The sequence below is a fragment of the Carassius carassius genome, chromosome 13 (assembly GCF_963082965.1).
Source record: "Carassius carassius chromosome 13, fCarCar2.1, whole genome shotgun sequence".
In the NCBI taxonomy this organism is placed as follows: domain Eukaryota; kingdom Metazoa; phylum Chordata; class Actinopteri; order Cypriniformes; family Cyprinidae; genus Carassius; species Carassius carassius.
In genome coordinates, this window is record NC_081767.1 from 11,876,828 (window position 1) to 11,895,491 (window position 18,664).

General features: G+C 36.8%; 3 protein-coding genes across 4 annotated transcripts; 2 read left to right on the forward strand and 1 right to left on the reverse strand.

Moving 5' to 3' along the window:
- Window positions 1-145: 145 nt before the first annotated feature.
- Window positions 146-7,583, forward strand: atmin (ATM interactor). Of its 2 annotated transcripts, none has more exons than XM_059564760.1 (4): window positions 146-443; window positions 5,022-5,147; window positions 5,310-5,509; window positions 5,761-7,583. In XM_059564760.1, the coding sequence occupies exons 1-4, from the start codon at window positions 228-230 to the stop codon at window positions 7,451-7,453; spliced, it is 2,235 nt and encodes a 744-aa protein (XP_059420743.1). In that variant the 5' UTR covers window positions 146-227; the 3' UTR covers window positions 7,454-7,583. The 2 variants fall into 2 exon arrangements, with proteins under 2 accessions (XP_059420743.1, XP_059420744.1); XM_059564761.1 differs by lacking the exon at window positions 146-443 and adding an exon at window positions 4,716-4,810 and having other exon boundaries at window positions 4,929-5,147.
- A 2,108-nt stretch (window positions 7,584-9,691) lies between these two features.
- On the reverse strand, window positions 9,692-11,702 carry si:ch73-103b9.2 (uncharacterized protein LOC100150067 homolog). Its single transcript, XM_059564301.1, has 2 exons — window positions 11,516-11,702; window positions 9,692-10,612 (listed from the first exon to the last, which is right to left on the reverse strand). Exons 1-2 carry the CDS (start codon window positions 11,522-11,524, stop codon window positions 9,692-9,694), a joined length of 930 nt encoding a protein of 309 aa, XP_059420284.1. The 5' UTR covers window positions 11,525-11,702.
- A 1,039-nt stretch (window positions 11,703-12,741) lies between these two features.
- LOC132155967 (protein phosphatase 1 regulatory subunit 3E) lies at window positions 12,742-14,852 on the forward strand. Its single transcript, XM_059564762.1, has one exon. The coding sequence runs from the start codon at window positions 13,076-13,078 to the stop codon at window positions 13,997-13,999; it is 924 nt and encodes a 307-aa protein (XP_059420745.1). The 5' UTR covers window positions 12,742-13,075; the 3' UTR covers window positions 14,000-14,852.
- The last annotated feature ends 3,812 nt before the right edge of the window (window positions 14,853-18,664 follow it).

Sequence of the window (18,664 nt, forward strand, 5' to 3'; positions counted from 1 at the left end):
GATAAAAGTATATCTTGTTGTTCTGTCTACACTGGATGCGCGCAGGCTGTACTATTTTTGACATAAATACATTTGGAACGTTCGCTTACAAATAGCGTACATCCAGCGTGTGGGCGTATGCTTGGCGTATGCGTGTTCCGGAAGTAAATGTGCGGACTGTCCGTGGTGAGTTGGTTGCTATGCGACGTGTCCCGGAAGTGAATGTGTACGTTGTGGCGTGTTGAATCATGGCTGCGTCAACAATCAACAGTAATAGCCATCACAAAGGCCTAAAATGCAACGAGAAGCGGCCTTTACAAGACGGAGAGATTATTAAACCCTCCATAACAGAGCTCACCAAAGAGGTGCGGACCAACATACTCTGTACGGTGAAAGGATGCGGGAAGATTCTGCCTAACACTCCAGCACTCAACATGCATCTGGTCAAGTCCCACAGAATCAAGGTACAACATTATGGCCCGGTTTCACAGACTGGGCTTAGACTTAGTCAGGATTAGATCATAGTTCAATTAAGACATGTAAGCAATTTTTATAAACGTGCTTAGAAAAAAACATTACTGGTGTGCATCTTGAGACAAAACAAATGCACTGATTTATTTTAAGATCACTGAGTGCAAGTTTCTTTTAGTTAAAACATCTCAGACTTACATTTTAGTCTAGGACTAGGCTTAAGCCTTGTCTGTGAAACCAGGGGTATATTAAAACCATGATACATGCTATTTTACGTCTTTTATGTTTTTCACTTTTGATCGGCTTAATTTTTAGTCTTATTTCACAATTTTCTTGACTCTTTTCCAGTCTATTTTGCCTTTATAATCTTTTTTTCTGATTCTGACTGATGAGAATTACTGTGTGTGTGTGTGTATATATATTAAATTAAATTATGCTAAATTACTTTTATGCATTTAGCAGACGCTTTTATCCAAAGCGACTTACATTGCATTCAGGCTAACAATTTTCTCCTAACGTGTTCCCTGGGATTCAAACCCCCAACCTTGCACTTGCTAACACAATGACATATACATATATATATATCCTACTCTAAACATAAAGCTATATAACATGCACTACCTGGTGAAAAAAAAGACAAAAAACATCCCCCGAAGCACCCCCTTTAGATTAAAAATGTTGTGTATTATGTCAAATTTATTGTTCAAATTAAATGTTACATTTCTCTACTTGATCATTTATAATTCACGAACTAAATAACGGCGATTGGCCAATCAGGTTCTGTAACAAGCTGAAGCAAGCGCAACTTTTGAAGTTCTTTAAAGAAGACAAAAGAAATTAAAAATTAAATTCAATTTGTGCAGACGCTTTTATCCATAGCGACTTAGTGCATTCAGGCTCACATTTTTTACCTAACATGTGTTCCCTGGGAATCAAAGCAGTGGTTCCTAAACTTTTTGAAAGCACGGCACCCCTTAGTAGGGTTTTATTTTATTTTTTCATGGCACCCCAACTCATAAAAATACATGTGTACATGCATATATGAAATGAAATCCAGATCAGCAAACATCAAATGAAGCATAAACAGCAACATGAATTTATTATGAATGTATCACAACAGACATATATAAGATGAAACAACCTATTCAAATCTGTCCAAAGACCATCTGTCTTTTACAACTGGATGACACATCAACAGACTGATTTGAACCATTTACTGTAAAACACATTTAAAGATCAACGTTTAACTCTTTAAATTATAAAAAGTTTCTATCATTTCAAATAAATTTTGTAAAATTTAGTTTCTCATTTGATTTGTACAAACCTGACCTTATAAAAAGAAAAAAAAAAAAAAAAAAAAGGCACATTGACAGCGCATTCTGATATAGATGGATATAATTTAATGTTGTGATGGTGAGGAAAATAGGAGGTACAAACAACAACAAAATACAACATAGATCATATATCTTTCATTAGCAAAATGAATAAAATACACAATGCTATATGCCTAATATAAAACAACAGATTACACAAAGTTTAGGTAACCTATACAAAACTGAAGATCAGTAAACACTGTGGAACCAAATAAATAAGAAACGCTATGTTTATTAGCAAAACGAATAAGAAAGAATGACACGGCATATTTGATGTAAAATAAACTAAAAATACACAGTTTAAATCAATTTAAATCAGCAAACACTGTGGAACCAAATAAATAAGAAACAAATGTTTAAAAAAAGCTTGCAATATCACCTTCGATAAATGGCAGATGTCAACTGGCTTTAAAAAAAAAAAAAAAAAAGTAAAACATGCTCTTTTGCATATCATTTTGAAACTCTTCTGCCATCGTCTTGTCGCTTCTCCTCACATGTTAAATGGAATCTGGTATGTGATGTGACCGTCATTTGGCATGCTGCATTGAGCAGCTGCATTCAGTTTTAATTTTAGTGAACAAAATGATGTTTATTAGGAACCTACTATAAAATCAAAACTACTGTATACGGTGGGGGCGCCACGGTGGTCAAGTGACATAACCAGTGTTGTGGCTTCACACCTGTAAAACCGTAAACACTTTCTGTAGCAGCAAAATGAATTTTGTGTCTTGTCAATCACTGTGTGAAATATAAAATTGACCTGTACAAAGGGCAGAGCGGGCGATTATCTCCTGAGAACAGTCCAATTGACATTAAATAGGCTAGCCTACAATAAACTTCAAATAAGTATAAATATATCAGTGTTTTTTTGCTTATTTTCATTTGGACATGATAATTTGTTGGTGTTTTGATTATTATATGGTATGATAGTATTTTAGTTTTTTTTTAATTGGGAAAAATCTCAGATTCTGCGGCACCACCAGCCAGTTGTCACGGCACCCACTTTGGGAACCACAGGTGTAGAGCAAGGCGGTGTTTCATTCCTTTAACGAATCTGTTTTTGAACGAATCACCTGAGCCATTGATTCAACAGTCTATTCACTTGTTTAATTTCTAATTGAATCAGTCGTTTTGAACGAATCATTTGATTTGAATGATTCAGTAAATCATTTATTAAAACAGGGATTTGATGCCACCTATGTGCGGTTTTATTGCCATCTTTATTTATCCATGACAGTCCTAAACAAGCCTTGGTGCTAGCACTAAAACACATTCAGCAAAATATTGTTTAATTAGCAGTATTGACCCAAATTATTCCATTTCAGACCCCAGAAGAAAAAGAAAAAAATAACCTTAATAATACATTTTCATAAAATAAAAACCTTTTTAGACAAATTTTGTAATCATTTAAAATGACCACACCATCCACCCTGAATTTTTTTTTTTACAATTCGACCACTGTACATGGAATACAATAATGACTTTTAGTTAGTTAAAGGAGCATTGCGTAGGTTCTGAAATTTCTAACCGTTACTGACACCAGTGGCCGTTAGAGGAACTGCAGCCAGTCTCATGCTCATTCTCAGTTCGCACGCTTTTTTTTTTTTTTTTTTTTTTTTTTTTTTTTTTTTTTTTTTTTTTTTTTTTTTTTTTTTACTTACGAGGAGTGTCCGTGGGTGTCTGAATTGTGCTGGAGGCCGATCGCTTCTTTCCATCTGCAGAGTCCATTTGAAAACACTATTGCCGCTGCTTACTATAATGGCTGGCGTGCCGTACGGTTGTAAGCCCTAGTAGACGAGAACGCGCATGACGTCACATTTTGTGAATTTTCGCGCCAATTCGGGCCCGACACACAATTGAGCCTACAGGCTGATGAAGGCAACCGTGGTGGACAGTCGAGGTGTCATTTTTTTTTTTTTACATCATGGTTGGCTCATACATGTACAAATGAAAACTCTATCTTAAAGATTTTTTTAAGTAAAAACCTCCACATAGCTCTTTACAAACCTAAATGAGAAATATATCTGAAATGATTGTATTTGACTGCATGTGTTGTAATATGAAGAGAAACCACACTGTTAGAGTTATTCTGGGGATGTTAAGCATCTCATTATCAACCTTTTTTTGCCAGCTCATAGCAGGATTGACATTATATTGAACGAGACCTGCTTGACAGGCTGAAAGCCTGAGTGATGTAACCCAGTTTGCCGCACAGAACGAGCCAGGGCTGTTTGCCAGGCATGAATTCTGATTCCTGCAGTCTTTCTGGCACCGAGGAGGAAGGACCAGAATGTTCTTAAACCTCAGGGTTGGGAGGCTTTGCTAATTTCATGCATTCTTTTTCACACGTAAATATTAAATCATTTTATTGCATTCCTCTGTGAATAAACACAAGCAATAGAGAAACGTGGTGTCTATTTGCTATTCAGTATGGGAAAGCATTGTACTGTTGTTGTTCTTATTGCAACTTGTTGATGAAAAAACATAAAATCCAACCTGACCATTCAGACTGAAAAGCATTAAAGGAATAGTTCATCCAATAATGATAATTCTTTCATTATTACTCACTTCCATGCTGTATTTACTTACATATGTTTTCATGTCTTCTGCAGGGAAAATAAAATAGAATATGATCACTTTTTATGAATAACAGACCAAAATGTGATGAAAATGAAATGATGGTGGCATGGTGCTAATACTAACCACCGAAGCATCACGTCACTAATGCCTCAAAATGATGTGCTCATGCCATCACAACTTAGATTTTTCTTCCTCAGGCACACAATTTATCTGCCTGTGCTTATTTGAATTTCATTGTGTTCAGTGACCCACACTGAGTGGATTATTCTCCTCAGGGTCAATGCGATGGCTTTTCAGAAGCATGTATCTCCTATTTCCAAAGTGTGTTCCCTATGAAGGTCTCGGATTATGTAACCTTGGTTCCATGAAAAGTGAATAAGATACTGCTTGGCTTGCTATTCTTCTCCGTTTTTGAATATCTGAGTAGTGATGGTGCTAGCATGTCCTTTTAAGCAGTGATGCAATGCTTCGATGGGTGGCCTAGCACCATCAGCCAGTAAATTCTGTACAAGCTTTAAAACCAAGATGTTCTCTAGCTACTTAAACAAGAAGCAATATTATTGTTGCTTCATTGTCAACTTTTAAAGTTGTTTCTTTCTATATTTCTTTTGATTTCAGGAGGGTCTGGTCAACCCCACAATTAGAAAGGACATCAAGGAATCACAAAAGCTCTACTGTTGCCCAATAGAAGGCTGCCCAAGAGGATCAAACAGACCCTTTTCTCAGTTTTCGCTTGTTAAACAGGTACTTGTCACTGTCTGGGGTTTTCTGTGATGTTATTTTACTTTACCTTTGGTAAACTGGCACTAAATATTGTATTCTCTTTTAGAACTTGATATATAATTTATGTCCTGCTCGGAAAACAGCTGCTGACTAACATGTTTCCTAATCTTACTAATGGTGTAGCACTTTATGAAGATGCATGCAGAAAAGAAGCACAAGTGTTTGAAGTGCAGTAATGGCTACAGCACCGAGTGGGACCTGCGGAGACATGCTGAGGATTGTGGGAGGACATACAGCTGTACATGTGGGTGTCCTTATGCCAGTAGAGCAGCACTGCTGTCTCATATCTACAGAACAGGCCACGAGCTTCCCAAAGAGCACAGGTACTCATTTTATCTGGCTAAGAGTTACAATTTTACAATAGGAAATCAGGAAAAAAAGAGCATGGTGTGATTTCAACCTTGGCTTGCATAAATCATAATACTAATATCTTCATTCAAATAGATAGCTTATCTGACCTAGGATAATATGTGGCTCAGGACAGCCATTCCGTCCTTCATTTTTAACTTATATCCCAGTGTAAAGTTGTTGATCATTCTGTACATCTTATTAAAATGCAGTGTTTGTCTTATAGGTATCCACCAGTGAAGAAGAGGAAAATGGAAAGATTGTCAAGCAGTGCAACAAATTTGATGTCTGATGAACTAATAAATGAAATTCCAGACTGTATGAAAAAGCTCAGTGAAGGAGTAGTCCCTACCATACTATTCTCGGGAGCCTCAGACACAGCACAACACAACATAAACCACTCTAGAAACACCCAGAAACTCCTTCTCCTGAAGCCCAAAGTGGCCCTAGTCAACTTTCCTATTATGCAGTTCACCCACCTGCCTGTTCTCCTCCCCTCTGCGGAAAGTAGTGCCTTGAGGTCGTTGGTCTTGTCTGTGGATGCGCAAGGGTCTATAAGCACTGTGCATATTTTGTCACCGTCAGTCAGCACAGTGGTGCCTGATGTGAACAATAAGACTTTCAAAGAGGCCTTTCCTGTGCATACATCAGGCCCAGAAACAATTAGCACAGGAGTACAGGTCAATCTTGAGAATCAAGCCTCTGTGGGAGATCCAGTGGATCTTGGATCCAGAAACAGAAGCACTTCAACAAACATTCAAACTGACTTAAGATACCTCAACAAAGGGATGGATGCTGGACCATTGACTGCTTCCCACTGCTGTGAGGCCTCAGTGTCTTCTTGTTCTCAGACAGACATCAGTGTAAACGCTCAGATTCAGCTGCCTGTCAATGTGCAATCCCAGAGGCAACCCTCACGATTCAAAGCCACGTTTTCCATTGCAGCACAGACAGATGTTTTCAGCTTCTCTTCCTTTAATGTGACCCGAGAAACACAAACAAGCTGTTCTACTGCCCCAGTGCATGAAAGCCAAATGGACCAAGCAATGTGCACAAATCTTTTTGATTCTGATACTCTGAGTGTCTCCACTCAGACTGCTGTGGCTGATTCACATTTCAGAGCTAGTGGTCTAGAAGATCATCTGAACAGCACTGGAACTGGGTTTTTTGAGGACAAGACTGCTGCATCCATGTGTTTTGGGGCCCAGACTGACATTTTGCATCAAAACACAGTAGCAGACAACCAGACACAAACCATGATACTCTTCCGTGACCTTGAAAATATACTTTCTGACAGCATGACTGGGGCAGCTTCAGGCTGTGCCTCCGGTTTACCTGCTACGCAGGAACCGCATCACACTGGCATTGACTTTGACTTTGAAGAGTTCCTTAATGCGACACATATTCAGACTCAGACAGAAGAAAGTGCTTTGAACAGTCTGAACACAGCAACATTGGAACTCCTAGATATTGAGACACAGACTGACTTCCTGCTCTTCGACAACCTTGGTAATGGGCACAACGGTGACGTTGGAACAAGGGTGCAACCAAGTGATCTGGAGCTTGAGATGTTTGACACTCAGACCCAGACAGACCTCAACTTCCTGCTAGACACAGGTGGGCACATGCCCCTTGGCAGTATCCTCAGACAGTCTAGTTTCAGCATGAGCACAGAGTCCTCAGACACAGAAACACAGACTGATGTCAGGCCTGCTCCACTTTCTCTGCCATGCTCCCATGATGGGCAGGTGAGGCTCAGCAGTGCTGAAACCCAGACTGTATCTAGTTCCTTTCAGAGCCTTGGCCACCTCTTCCACACTACCAATGAGACCCAAACAGCAGTGGATGACTTCCTTTCAGCAGACTTGGCCTGGAACATGGAGTCTCACTTTAGCTCGGTGGAAACCCAAACGTGTTAGGAACTCGTCTCACTATTTTGACACAATGGGAAAGCCAAGAGCTGAAGGCTCCATCAAAGGTGATTTGGCTGATTTAGGTCAGATAATAAAGGAGTCAAACCTAGTATCTCTCCAGCAAGGGTGGCAGAACTTCAAAACAGTCCCTACCAACCATTTAGAGCTCAAGAATTTTGTTTTTAGACACAAGTCATCCACAATAAGGCATTGCATATATGCCCAAGTCTAAGGATGTATTAATATACTTTTGCAGCACTTTATCACCTCACTATTAATGTTCAACATATATTGTTAGTCCTAAAAGTATTTTGTTTTTGTACATGCTGTTTTTTTAACCTTGAGCTTTTTGTTTGCTTTGTGGTATAAACAAATGCATGTTACATTTAATAGTGCAATGCTCTAGACCCATCTAATAGCCACTGTGAGAATATTTAGGTCTTGATTCATTACAGAATTCATACAAATATTTCTTGCTGACTGTTATGGCATGATAATATAATCGTTACATCCTAAATCAGTTGAATTTGCATCTTATGCATGTTTCAGACATCACATTTCCTTGAAAACTGAGATGCGGATTTGCTCTTGTTTACTGTGGTTTGCATTCTGTACTGTGAGTAGATTCAGATACGCAAACCACAAATGTTTACTGTTATACAAAACCTTTAATAATTCTTTGAAAGCAAGTATCTGTTTTCGTCAAATATGTTCCTCCCAGCTTATGATTTCAGTTAACAGTTTACACATACTGTATAAACCTTTTTGTTGATGCCTTAATTCAAGTGTTAATATGCTTTCGATTGAGATAATGAAATCACAGTGCTGCTTAATGGAGAGGTAGAAATGCTGATCTTTGTGTTTTCGTTTTCTTTATTCCCTAGTGTACATATTTATTTGTTTTTGGTTCTTATGAACGTTTCATCTTTGTGTGTCAAAATTCACTACTCTTTGGCCTTAGTACACTAAATATAAAAGGCAACCATAGCTTTTTTTTGTGTGTGCGCGTGTGTGTGTGTGTGTAAATGGGATATGCTTCTAATTTTTTTTTCTTTTTTTGTGAAATGTCCAATTTATTTGTACTCCTGTACTTAATGTATATAGTGTAATTTCCACAAGTAGAATGTAAGCGACGCAGTGTCTGTTCCCTTTATTGACGTCACAATGGCTGCTTCGTAACGTTACTGCAAAAGAGCTTTAGTATTTTTATGCCAAACACTAGGAATTCTAGCATTCATGATATTAGGATCTTGGAATAAATACTGCAAATGTACAAGTTAATATTCTGTAGGCGATGATGTCATAGTTTAAACTGTTGTGATCGTAAACTTGAAAGTGTCCAGCTAAGCTCAAGTTTTTCGCTGTTAAAGAGTGCATGCATATTTTTGTGGCAAGAATAACTTTTGTTACTTTTTGTTTTTCAACATGTGTCTTATTTAACTTAGTGTAGGACATAATTTATAACCGAGTATAATAATGATAAAATGATGATTATTTTTGTTCTTTAGAGGCTGCCATGTGTATAATTGGGCTATGTTCTGTTTTGGCTATGCTGATGCACATGAAACTGGAAAATAAACCACAGAAGAAAAAAATAAACATTTGGCCATTAAATGAATTATGCATTATACTGCTATTTATATTATGCTAATACAGTAATGGGTTTTATTTTCTTCTATTCTCTGTTATTGTCCTGAGCAAATATTAGTGTCTGCAAATGACTGTGTTCTAAATTGGGTTATTTTTGTCATATCTAGCTGTACTGAGCTTTGTAGAACATTCTCAAGTTGTGATAAATTTGACGGAACCAAAATAATACTGTTGTGAGTGAAAAAAAAAATCAACCATGGAAGGATGCATTTTTGTCTCTGATTATTATTCAAAGCCATATACATACAAATGGCACCTGATATAAAATGTACTATTCAGTTGTATATTTGTAAAGGATCAACTACACCTGAATTCAGCTAATCAGGTTCATTGTTGGACAGTGATTGTTTAGCTTGTTTGATCGCTGAACATGCATAGTAAAATAACATGGCTTCTGAGTAACTGAATCCTAGTTTCAGAAAAAAGAAAAAAAAAGTATCTTCATCACTTTATATTGCATAGTCATTTTCACATAGCACACATTTTCAAGTACACAGGAGTGTGAGTCACAAACAGAATCCCAACACTTATTTACAGTAACTCCAGACAGTATGATAATGGTGCTACAATGTACGGAGAGTTCAAAGATCATATTCACATGTGCATGTGAACTCCCGTTCCAGTCAGCATTAGTCGATGAGCTTCACTTTGTTTCAGATCTCTTGCTTTGTGGCTAGAATACAATCTATACCTGCTGTTGTTTCTGGTGGAAGGCCTTGTCAATTCTTCCTGCCTGAGGTTTCTTCCAAGGGGGTAGGAAGACTGGGGTAATGTATTTGACACTGTACTGGAGGGTAAATCATACTTATTTTGAAAAGTTATGTTAAAAATAGATGGCAGGTGATTGTTGACCTGGGACAGCCAATGCTTTGTACTGGGAGGTCCTTTTAACCTGTAGCCATTCTCTTCTGGGATGAAGTCTATGAGGGCCTTGAAGACATTTCCTGTGTCACCACTGACACTCAATCTTTTACCATCAGTCACAGCACCGGTAGCATCGGGCATCATGGCCTTAGTGACAACTTCTGCTTGTTGGCAATCTGTTGGCTCCACCCTTTTAAAAAGACTGTAGTTCCTCTGGTTTCTGGACTCTTTGACAGGCGGCAACACACTTAAGCTTCTGATGCTAAGATCAACTCTATTTTCCCTCTGAATCTGACACGGATTTATATGGTAATGGCAGACTGATGGTGATTTGTTTTGTTTACACTGTTCATCTCCAGACAGCAATTTGTTGATTAATGGCTCTGACATATTTTGCAGAGATAAGCTGAAAGAGTATAGTTCATCTGAAAAGGAATTGTTTGTTTCCTTTACAAGATCCAGAAGTGTTGGGGCAGTCTTTCTGAAAGTTTGCAGAGCATTTCCAGCTGAGCAGTAGATTGGCAGATCAGAAAGATTAAGATCCGCACAGAGGAGACAGTGAGATTCTATTGTGTCTTGCTTGAGTTTTTTCCCCTTTCTTAGCGGTTGAAGAAATGCACCAAGAGGAGGAAATCTCACCCAACCTTCAACCTGTTAAAAAATGCATCCTGTGAGTTTTACATTTAATTTATTAACAAATGTAATCTTTACACTGTGAGAACACTACAGAAGCTTCATCTGGAATGCATATGCATAACACAAAGTTTACACTGCCTTTACAGACACAATGTATTTACAGACTGTTCAGTGCTGCACAGTGACAGCACAGTTGCATTTACTGACTTTATGAAGTTATTAAATTAGTGTTATATATGACATTATGGATATACAAGCAAGAAATAATAAATGAAAATAATTATAATCATAAAAAAAGATTCAATTATAAAATGTATAATCTGGAACAATGTTAAAAAATCCACTGATACACTGATGCTGCCAAAACAGAGTTGTGCTATTGATACATTGAGAGTTATGAGGGACCTTGGAACACAATCAAATAATTACAAATGGGTTATCTTTTGTTTGGGCTCAAATTAAAAGCCATTTGTAATTATTTGCGTGTTCCTCATTCATTATTTAGTATAGGGTTAAAAAAAAAATAAAGTTGCTGCCCTAAAAAAAAATTACTTAAAAACATGAGTTGAATCTAACTTATCTGAAAAAGTTGAGAATTGCTTAACTTATTTTGATGAGAAATGTAAAAACATGTTATCACGACACTGATTGTAACATTTTTACAGTGTAACACTGATCTATATAAATAATAATTATTTAAATAATGATTTATTATTTAGATCAGTGGTTAATAATAATAATAACAGTACATTTATTAAATTCCCAAACGAATGTACAAAGATGGACAAAGACTGAAATACATACAGCAATGTCAAAAGATAGATCAGTTAGATCAGCAGAAAACACTGTCAGAATAACTTAACAGAATAACTAACGTTAACTGTGTTTTTAGATAAAGAACAGGATAAAAGACATTACTCTTGCCATCTAGAATCTGGTTCAGTCCTGTTCATTTGACTCACAGCGTCTTCCCAGACAGTGCGGCTCTGAAGCAGGTGTATGTTGTATTCCCTGCTACAATCCTCTTCGCTGAGATCCAACAACACATTCACATACTGTCTGCCAGAAGACTCTGTGTTCCTTTGTGTGCTGTAAATATTCGTATGCTGTTTCTCAGCTTCAGTGCTATTCATCCCGGACTCCTTCAGTCACAGCCTGAAACACAACAGCAACAACAAAAGAGATTTCAGTAAAGATAATGTTGTGTCTCACAAGTTAGCTCTCAAGTTGTCAGTTCACGTCTAACGTTATACATAAGGAAAAGCTCTTTCGTATGACACCCTAATGAACTAGCCTACTGAAAGACTGAAACATAGCAAACGAATTCGTAAATACATGCATCAAAAGAATAAACATGCAATAACATGTCAACTAAAAACAACGGTCAACTTACGTTAATTTTGACAACCCCAACATCTTAAATGTGGTACTGTTGTACAATAAAAACTGGTATTGCATTTCTGTGAAGTAAACTGTGTGAACGGGTGTTTAGGGTCCTGGTTGTCATGATAACCGAGGGAGAAAATGACGTAGTGGAAAAAGACAAGGCGTAATGTCGGTTAATGTAATGGTTGTTTTTGTTCACTTGTTGTAATTTGTAGGGTAGTTTACAGTTAATACAGTTAATATATATATATATATATATATATATATATATATATTTTAAGTCTTAAAAAGTCTTAGCAGTCTTAAAATTAATTATAGCTTGTGTTGTAGTTTTGTTAATTTACTTATGAGCTTTCCATTTTAGGCATTCATGAGACGCTTAATATGACAGCATGATTATTTATTTAGGTATTTATCGCATGCTTAATTGTCTTAATTTTGTCGAAAATAACTTTACCTTGCGGAATGCAAACCGGTGGGCAGGTCATACAGGCATATTATTAATAACATGTAGGCTATCAAAACGGTTTTCTTTTATTTTCTTTCTTCTTATTTTTTAAGACAGTCCGTTTATTGTGAACTGTTATTGCGGTGTTTCATCTACTGTGAGACGTGATCCAGCGCACGGACTGCTTGTAGCAAAGGGGGTGTGTCTTAACTGTCAAGAGAATTCAAGTGTTGTGACCATAGACTATATAAAAACAGGTTGTGACGGATGGGCTCGTGAATATTCATTATTAAGGCGCGCCGTTCAGGTTCAGTTGATTGGCTGAAAGGTAGACGTTGGTAGAGCCGTTGATATGAGTGATAGTAAGCTGACGAATTAACTTCTCACTTTGGCTTATGAATATTAATTACGTTTCTTGACCTCGCGATTGAGGAAGGTTGGCAAGAAGCGTCGGTTTGACCTTATAAATATTCATGGCCTAAAGCTTTGCCATAGTAGATTTCAGTCGGAGGCAGCATCTCGGCAAAGACTGGTTCAGATATCCGCAGTACCATCAACCATAGCTTCCCGTAGCCTAAAATGCGGAAGGACACTTAACATCAGACCTCGACTGAAACATATTCAAAGGATTTACAGACCGTTTTATGGAAGCCGAGGCTGCTGTGGTAATGCTGCCTCCCAAGAACTGCATCCCCAGAAACTACAGTTGTATCGCCGGGCTGTTCGGAAGCTTGACAGCATCAGAGCAAAACCTGGAGGACGGAGAAGAAGAGATGGAGGGAGAGGAAAGCAAGAATGGAGACTGCGAATCGTTAGAAACAAGCGTAGTGAATGAAAAACCGAGAGGAAGGGAGTCATTCACGAAGCCCCCGTGTAGCCCGACCCTGCGCCGCAGGTGCAAGTCTCTCCCCACATCGGCTGAAAGAGCCAAATTAGAGATCGCACGAACCCAGAGCCCAAGCAATCAAAAAAGGGTACGTTTCGCTGACTCTCTGGGCCTGGACCTGATTTCTATCAAACACTTTGATGACAGGGTTATGCCTGAGGTACCAGACCGCATTATTGACAAATTCAAGAAAGCCAGAGCGCTCCACTTAAACAATTTCGACAAGTCCAACACATCAAGCCAGTCCGTGTTTATGGAGCTGCTCTTCACAAATCCAGGATCCCTACCGGACTTCATTGACAGAGTTATAGCAGCGAAGGTTTTACTGGAGTTTGTACAGGCTGATGAGTGCAGCCTCTCGGGGACCGCGCGGGTTCTTAACTTGGCTTTCGAAAAAAGGGTCTATCTGAGGTACACCTTAAATAACTGGACGACATTCATGGATATACTTGCGTCTTACGTCCCCCATTCCAGCGACGGTCAGACTGACAAGTTTAGCTTCAAAATCATCACTCCGACCTTTCTGGAGTTTGGCGGAACACTGCAGTTTGCCATCAAGTACTGTGTCGAGGGAGGTGAATTTTGGGACAACAACAATGGGAATAATTACAGAGTAAGGCGACACAGATTTAAAATTTCTCCTCCAAGGGAATGGGAGAACGGATGGATCCATTTTATTTAGTGCGCGCATCAGCCGCTCTGCTACGACGAAGCTTGCTCATGAATATTAATTACGTGACTTCCATTAACGGATTGGCTAAGTAATAATCATTAGTCAAGGTTTCGCCATAGTAGGATTAGTAATCTCTCCAGCAGTGTACCATGAAGGAACTACTGACCTTCCATGAAAAACGTATGTAGCATACCACATATTCGTAAATGTAACACCGTTGTCTGTGTTTTTGTCATTGCGTAACCAATGGTAGAGAATAGGAAATTAAATTGACGTCACAACCACTAATTGATAAATATAACATTAGGCATATTGTTCTCTGTCTTTGATTGTTTAGCTGCTGTACATGGGAGACAAGACCCTGTCCTGCATTCATTAAAATGAACAGCACCATTTTAATGAAGCCAGTTTACATTTAGTTTTAATGCATGTGCTGTAATAGGATATTGTGTAATAATTACATAATCCACGGTGAGCCTGTTACTCTTCGGTTGTGCATCAGCGTCACTGTGCTTGTTTTACGTAAGATTGTAGCTAAGGGTTTCGGCTAACATTACCTCTGAGGAAGATTTTGATACAATAATAAATCAAACCTTTTAGAAGAGGATATACCTTTTATCCATGAAAAATTGTGACCATTTCTGCTCTGCCTGCTGCATGCAGGCCTTGAAATAACTGCCTCTTGAGGACAGGGGAATAATCAGGGGAATAAGGATGACCTGCGCAGCTGTTACAGAGACAGAGCAAAAATGAATTAGCTGAGACGGCAAGGTGTCTTGCTTTAGCAATCCATGTGCAGCAAGTAAATATTGCATACATTTTCATGTAGGCTGTTGACTATTTTGTGTTTTACTTTTAAATTCGTCAAAAAAAAAAATCATTTAAAAATATATAATAGTTGGGATTGTCCACTCAAAAATGAAAATTCTCTCACCATTTACACACCCTCATGTCATCCAAATGTTTTTTTTAGATGGACACAAACATTTTTAAGAAAAATATTAAATCTTTTACACGTTAACACGTTAACAAAAGGGTCATTTTTGGGGTGGACTATCCCTTTAATGCATGGTACTGGTCTAATTGACGATTCATCCTCACGTTTGATTGCCCCGTGACGTGCTCACCTGACATCTAAAATGCAGTTGTTTCTCCAGCTAATCACAATCCAGTCATTAACTGATTGATAAAATCACTCTGAAATGTCTCAATATGACAGTAGAGTCATTCACAACTTCTGTTTCAGAAAATTATTTTGATTTAATCCCTAATTAAACAAAATTCTGTTTACATCTAAACCAAATCAATTTTAATAAATACTATTTAGCATGTATATAATCATTTATAGTCGATATGTAATTGTTGAGTATTTTATTGTATGATGGTCACGCTTAATTTAGAATTTTTACAGTGTTCATTTAAACCACACCCTTTTCATACCTTCCTTCCATCAGCAATGACATAGCACATAAATTAATATACTTCAGCTTAATAGTAATTATTAAGATTGATGTGGTTTGGGTTTGGTAAAATGTGCTTGGTAAAAAAATATGACCAAAATATTGATTATGCATGCACTGTATGAAATCCCCCCACCCAACCCAAATTTTTATATAAAAGCGATTTTAAAATTACATTGAAATTAGCATGACAGCGTGACACCAAAGTGGCTCTGTAAAATAAAATATATATTAAAAAAAAATTTAAACAAAAGAAGGTAAAATTTTGTGATTTAATAATTGACGTGAGGTTATGACGTTTCTGTGGGGTTTAATAATGTTACATTAGTAATTGTGAGTTGCTTTCATTGTCTTCATACACTTCTTGACCATTTTTTGCTGAAATACCCAAATCCTATAAACCTTAGACGTCATAAAGTAATTTTAATACTAAATATATTAAAATAAATATACTTCCATCATTCTATTTATTCTCTTTTAATTAGATGATAACATATCAAAGATTATTTATTTATCTATTTTTAACAAAACCAAATGAGTAGGTATTTTCAGGGATAATTAACATTTTAAAACACCTAGACCTTAATAAAACAAGCTTTTACATTGACGTGAAGTTATCAGCTTTCATGCTAAAACCATAAGAACAGAAAGTGTTCAGACAAGTCAGTTTAATATACCTTACACTGTGTAACCTAAGTCTTGTTTGTGTTATATTATAAGTGTTATTTTGAATTATTTAACATGGATGTAGGTTAGTAAAGTTTTTCAAGCCATACCTGTACATCTCAATTGATTTCAGAGGCAAAAGCACACTGAAACAATGTGTTAAAGACTTCTCCGTAGTTAAGTTTATCTTTAGAATGCTGTCTCTGAACTGCTGTTATAGTTCTGTATATTTCTTTGGCATTGCTTTCAAAAAGTAATTAGCTGGTGAAGTGGATTTACTTTTTTGTAGAGTTAAAAAAAGTTATTATGAACACTGTCATTTTTGAAGCGGATGTCATAACAAATGGCAGTAGACTGGTACGATTGTAAAACGAGTGGTCCTTAAATCTGTAAGATCAGTGTTGAAAAGGGGTGGGGCTACATAAGATCTATAGTGAATTACTGCCACTGAAGGTGGGCTATCAGGTTGCAGGGCAGATTAAATGACTTCCTGATCCTCTTGTACTCTGCTACAGTCACAGCTGTTGCTAGGGTATCTGAGGCCCCGGTGCAGGTTGTTGCTATGGGCCCTCCTCCTCAGTTGAAATCGCATGGAGCCCACTGAAAGCCCTGATAACCGTCACATCTGATGGTTGAACATAAAAAATCACGACACTCGAAGCATCCATGTTTCATTAGTGCCCTCGAATTATTTTGAAATCATTCAAAGATTATGCACTTTTATTTAAGACTTTTTTTTGGTCTTTAGCCGCACTTTGAATAGTTTATTACTGAATGACAAATGATTGTAAAGCTGAACTTTCAAAAAGTATGAATAGAGCGTCTACTCTTTGTAAAGTTATACAGCATGCAAAAAGAATTCAGATACCTTACATATTATTGTTATAATTATATATTTTTATATATAATTATATATTTTGTCGCCACATTTTTTTTATGTTACAGACTTATGCTAAAGTGAAATAATCGAAAAGATGATCCAGAAAAAAGGAATGCACCTAAACTAAATGTCAGGTGTCACAGCAAAGCATCTGAACACTTCAAAACCTATCATATATTTATGTGATATTTTAGTTTAGCCAGATATATTTTATCTGGTTTGGTTTGGGGCATATTTAAAGCATTTTAGCATAAGGCTGCGACATGACAAAATATGAAAAAAAAGGAGTCTGAATACTTTCTGAGTGACTCTTGCACAAATGGACATCCTGCTTTTCTTCAACATCCACAAGTTTTACCCCTTAATTGGCAATCTTTGTATTTATTAAAAAAATTTTCTTCTTCACTGGGTTTATTCTCCTTTAGTCATTTTCTGTTTTAAACTACGGGTTTGGGACAGTTGGAAGGCAAGTCGAAGGAAAAGGCTTGCTATTTTAAGTTCTTATTGTAATGTGACTGTTTATTGATTAAAATAGTTTGATCTTTGTGGAAGAAAAACTGATATGTGCTATTGTTTCACAAATTACAATCGGTGTTTGTTTGAACCTATGCAATACCTGTCTTTAATATTTCTGTTTTGTAATTGTATCAGTGTGTCATGTTGTTAATCTATTCATTTTGGAATAGTAATGCTGTTGTCTTCTGCTTGCATGTACAGACATCCTGCACTTTTATTTAGACTATATGGTGAAGGGTTAATGTAGCATAATTGAGTTAAAGAATTAAAGTATTTTGCGGTATCAAGTTTCACTGTGTAATATCTCACTGTTCTTCAGCTTTACCCACTCTGTAGAGAGTATTGATAGGGAAAAGTACACCACTCAATTCTCTGTGTTTGGTAATAAAATGCTGTTATAATATAAAATGTTTAAGTGTAGTCATTTGAAGTTTCATAAACTCCTGCATCTTTTTCTGAATGGCATATACAAGTTTCAACAGATTAATGTTACACATGACTGAGATATATTGATCTCAAGAGCCTGGACTAGAGTTACATTTACACTTTTACTGTTGGTCCATCATAGGACCAACGTCTTGTATTATTCTTGAAAGCCTGAATTGTTCCAAGTTATCAATCAGCATATTGATGAATGCTTTACACAAGATATGCATTAGCATACAGCTACAACAAAAACTATTTCCAGTAAGGGTAAAATAAATATTTGCACTTATTTTTGCTTAACCCCAACACTTTAAAAATTGTTATTAATATAATATTGAAACACAGACACATGGTAGGTCACAGTAGTTTAATTCACCAAAGATTCACTCTTTTTCTTATATCACACCCCATATACAAATATACAGTGTTGCACAACAGGTAGTGTAACTATTTTTCACAATAATAGAACCTTAATGGCTCTGCAAGCAAACATTTCTGAGTTTCATACTATATAAATAAATTCCACTGAAACCATTAACCCTCAAAATAAACCATCATTTGTTTTAATTCTAAAACCACAATTTTAATTCCAAAACAAGATTTAATTCCAGTGTTTCTACATTGTAATCAGATTCATAGAAAAGCTTCTCACAATTTTAGATTGCTTGCTGATAACTTCTAAAATTTGCACTTTAATTCAATATTCTCTCTGTACACATACAATTA

Excerpts from the sequence above, each read along its gene's own strand:
- atmin (XM_059564760.1), top strand. The coding sequence starts at position 228 with ATGGCTGCGTCAACAATCAACAGTAATAGCCATCACAAAGGCCTAAAA. Across the intron at positions 444-5,021 it reads TCAAGTCCCACAGAATCAAG|GAGGGTCTGGTCAACCCCAC; the intron begins GTACAACATTAT and ends TTTTGATTTCAG. Across the intron at positions 5,148-5,309 it reads AGTTTTCGCTTGTTAAACAG|CACTTTATGAAGATGCATGC; the intron begins GTACTTGTCACT and ends CTAATGGTGTAG.
- LOC132155967 (XM_059564762.1), top strand. The coding sequence starts at position 13,076 with ATGGAAGCCGAGGCTGCTGTGGTAATGCTGCCTCCCAAGAACTGCATC.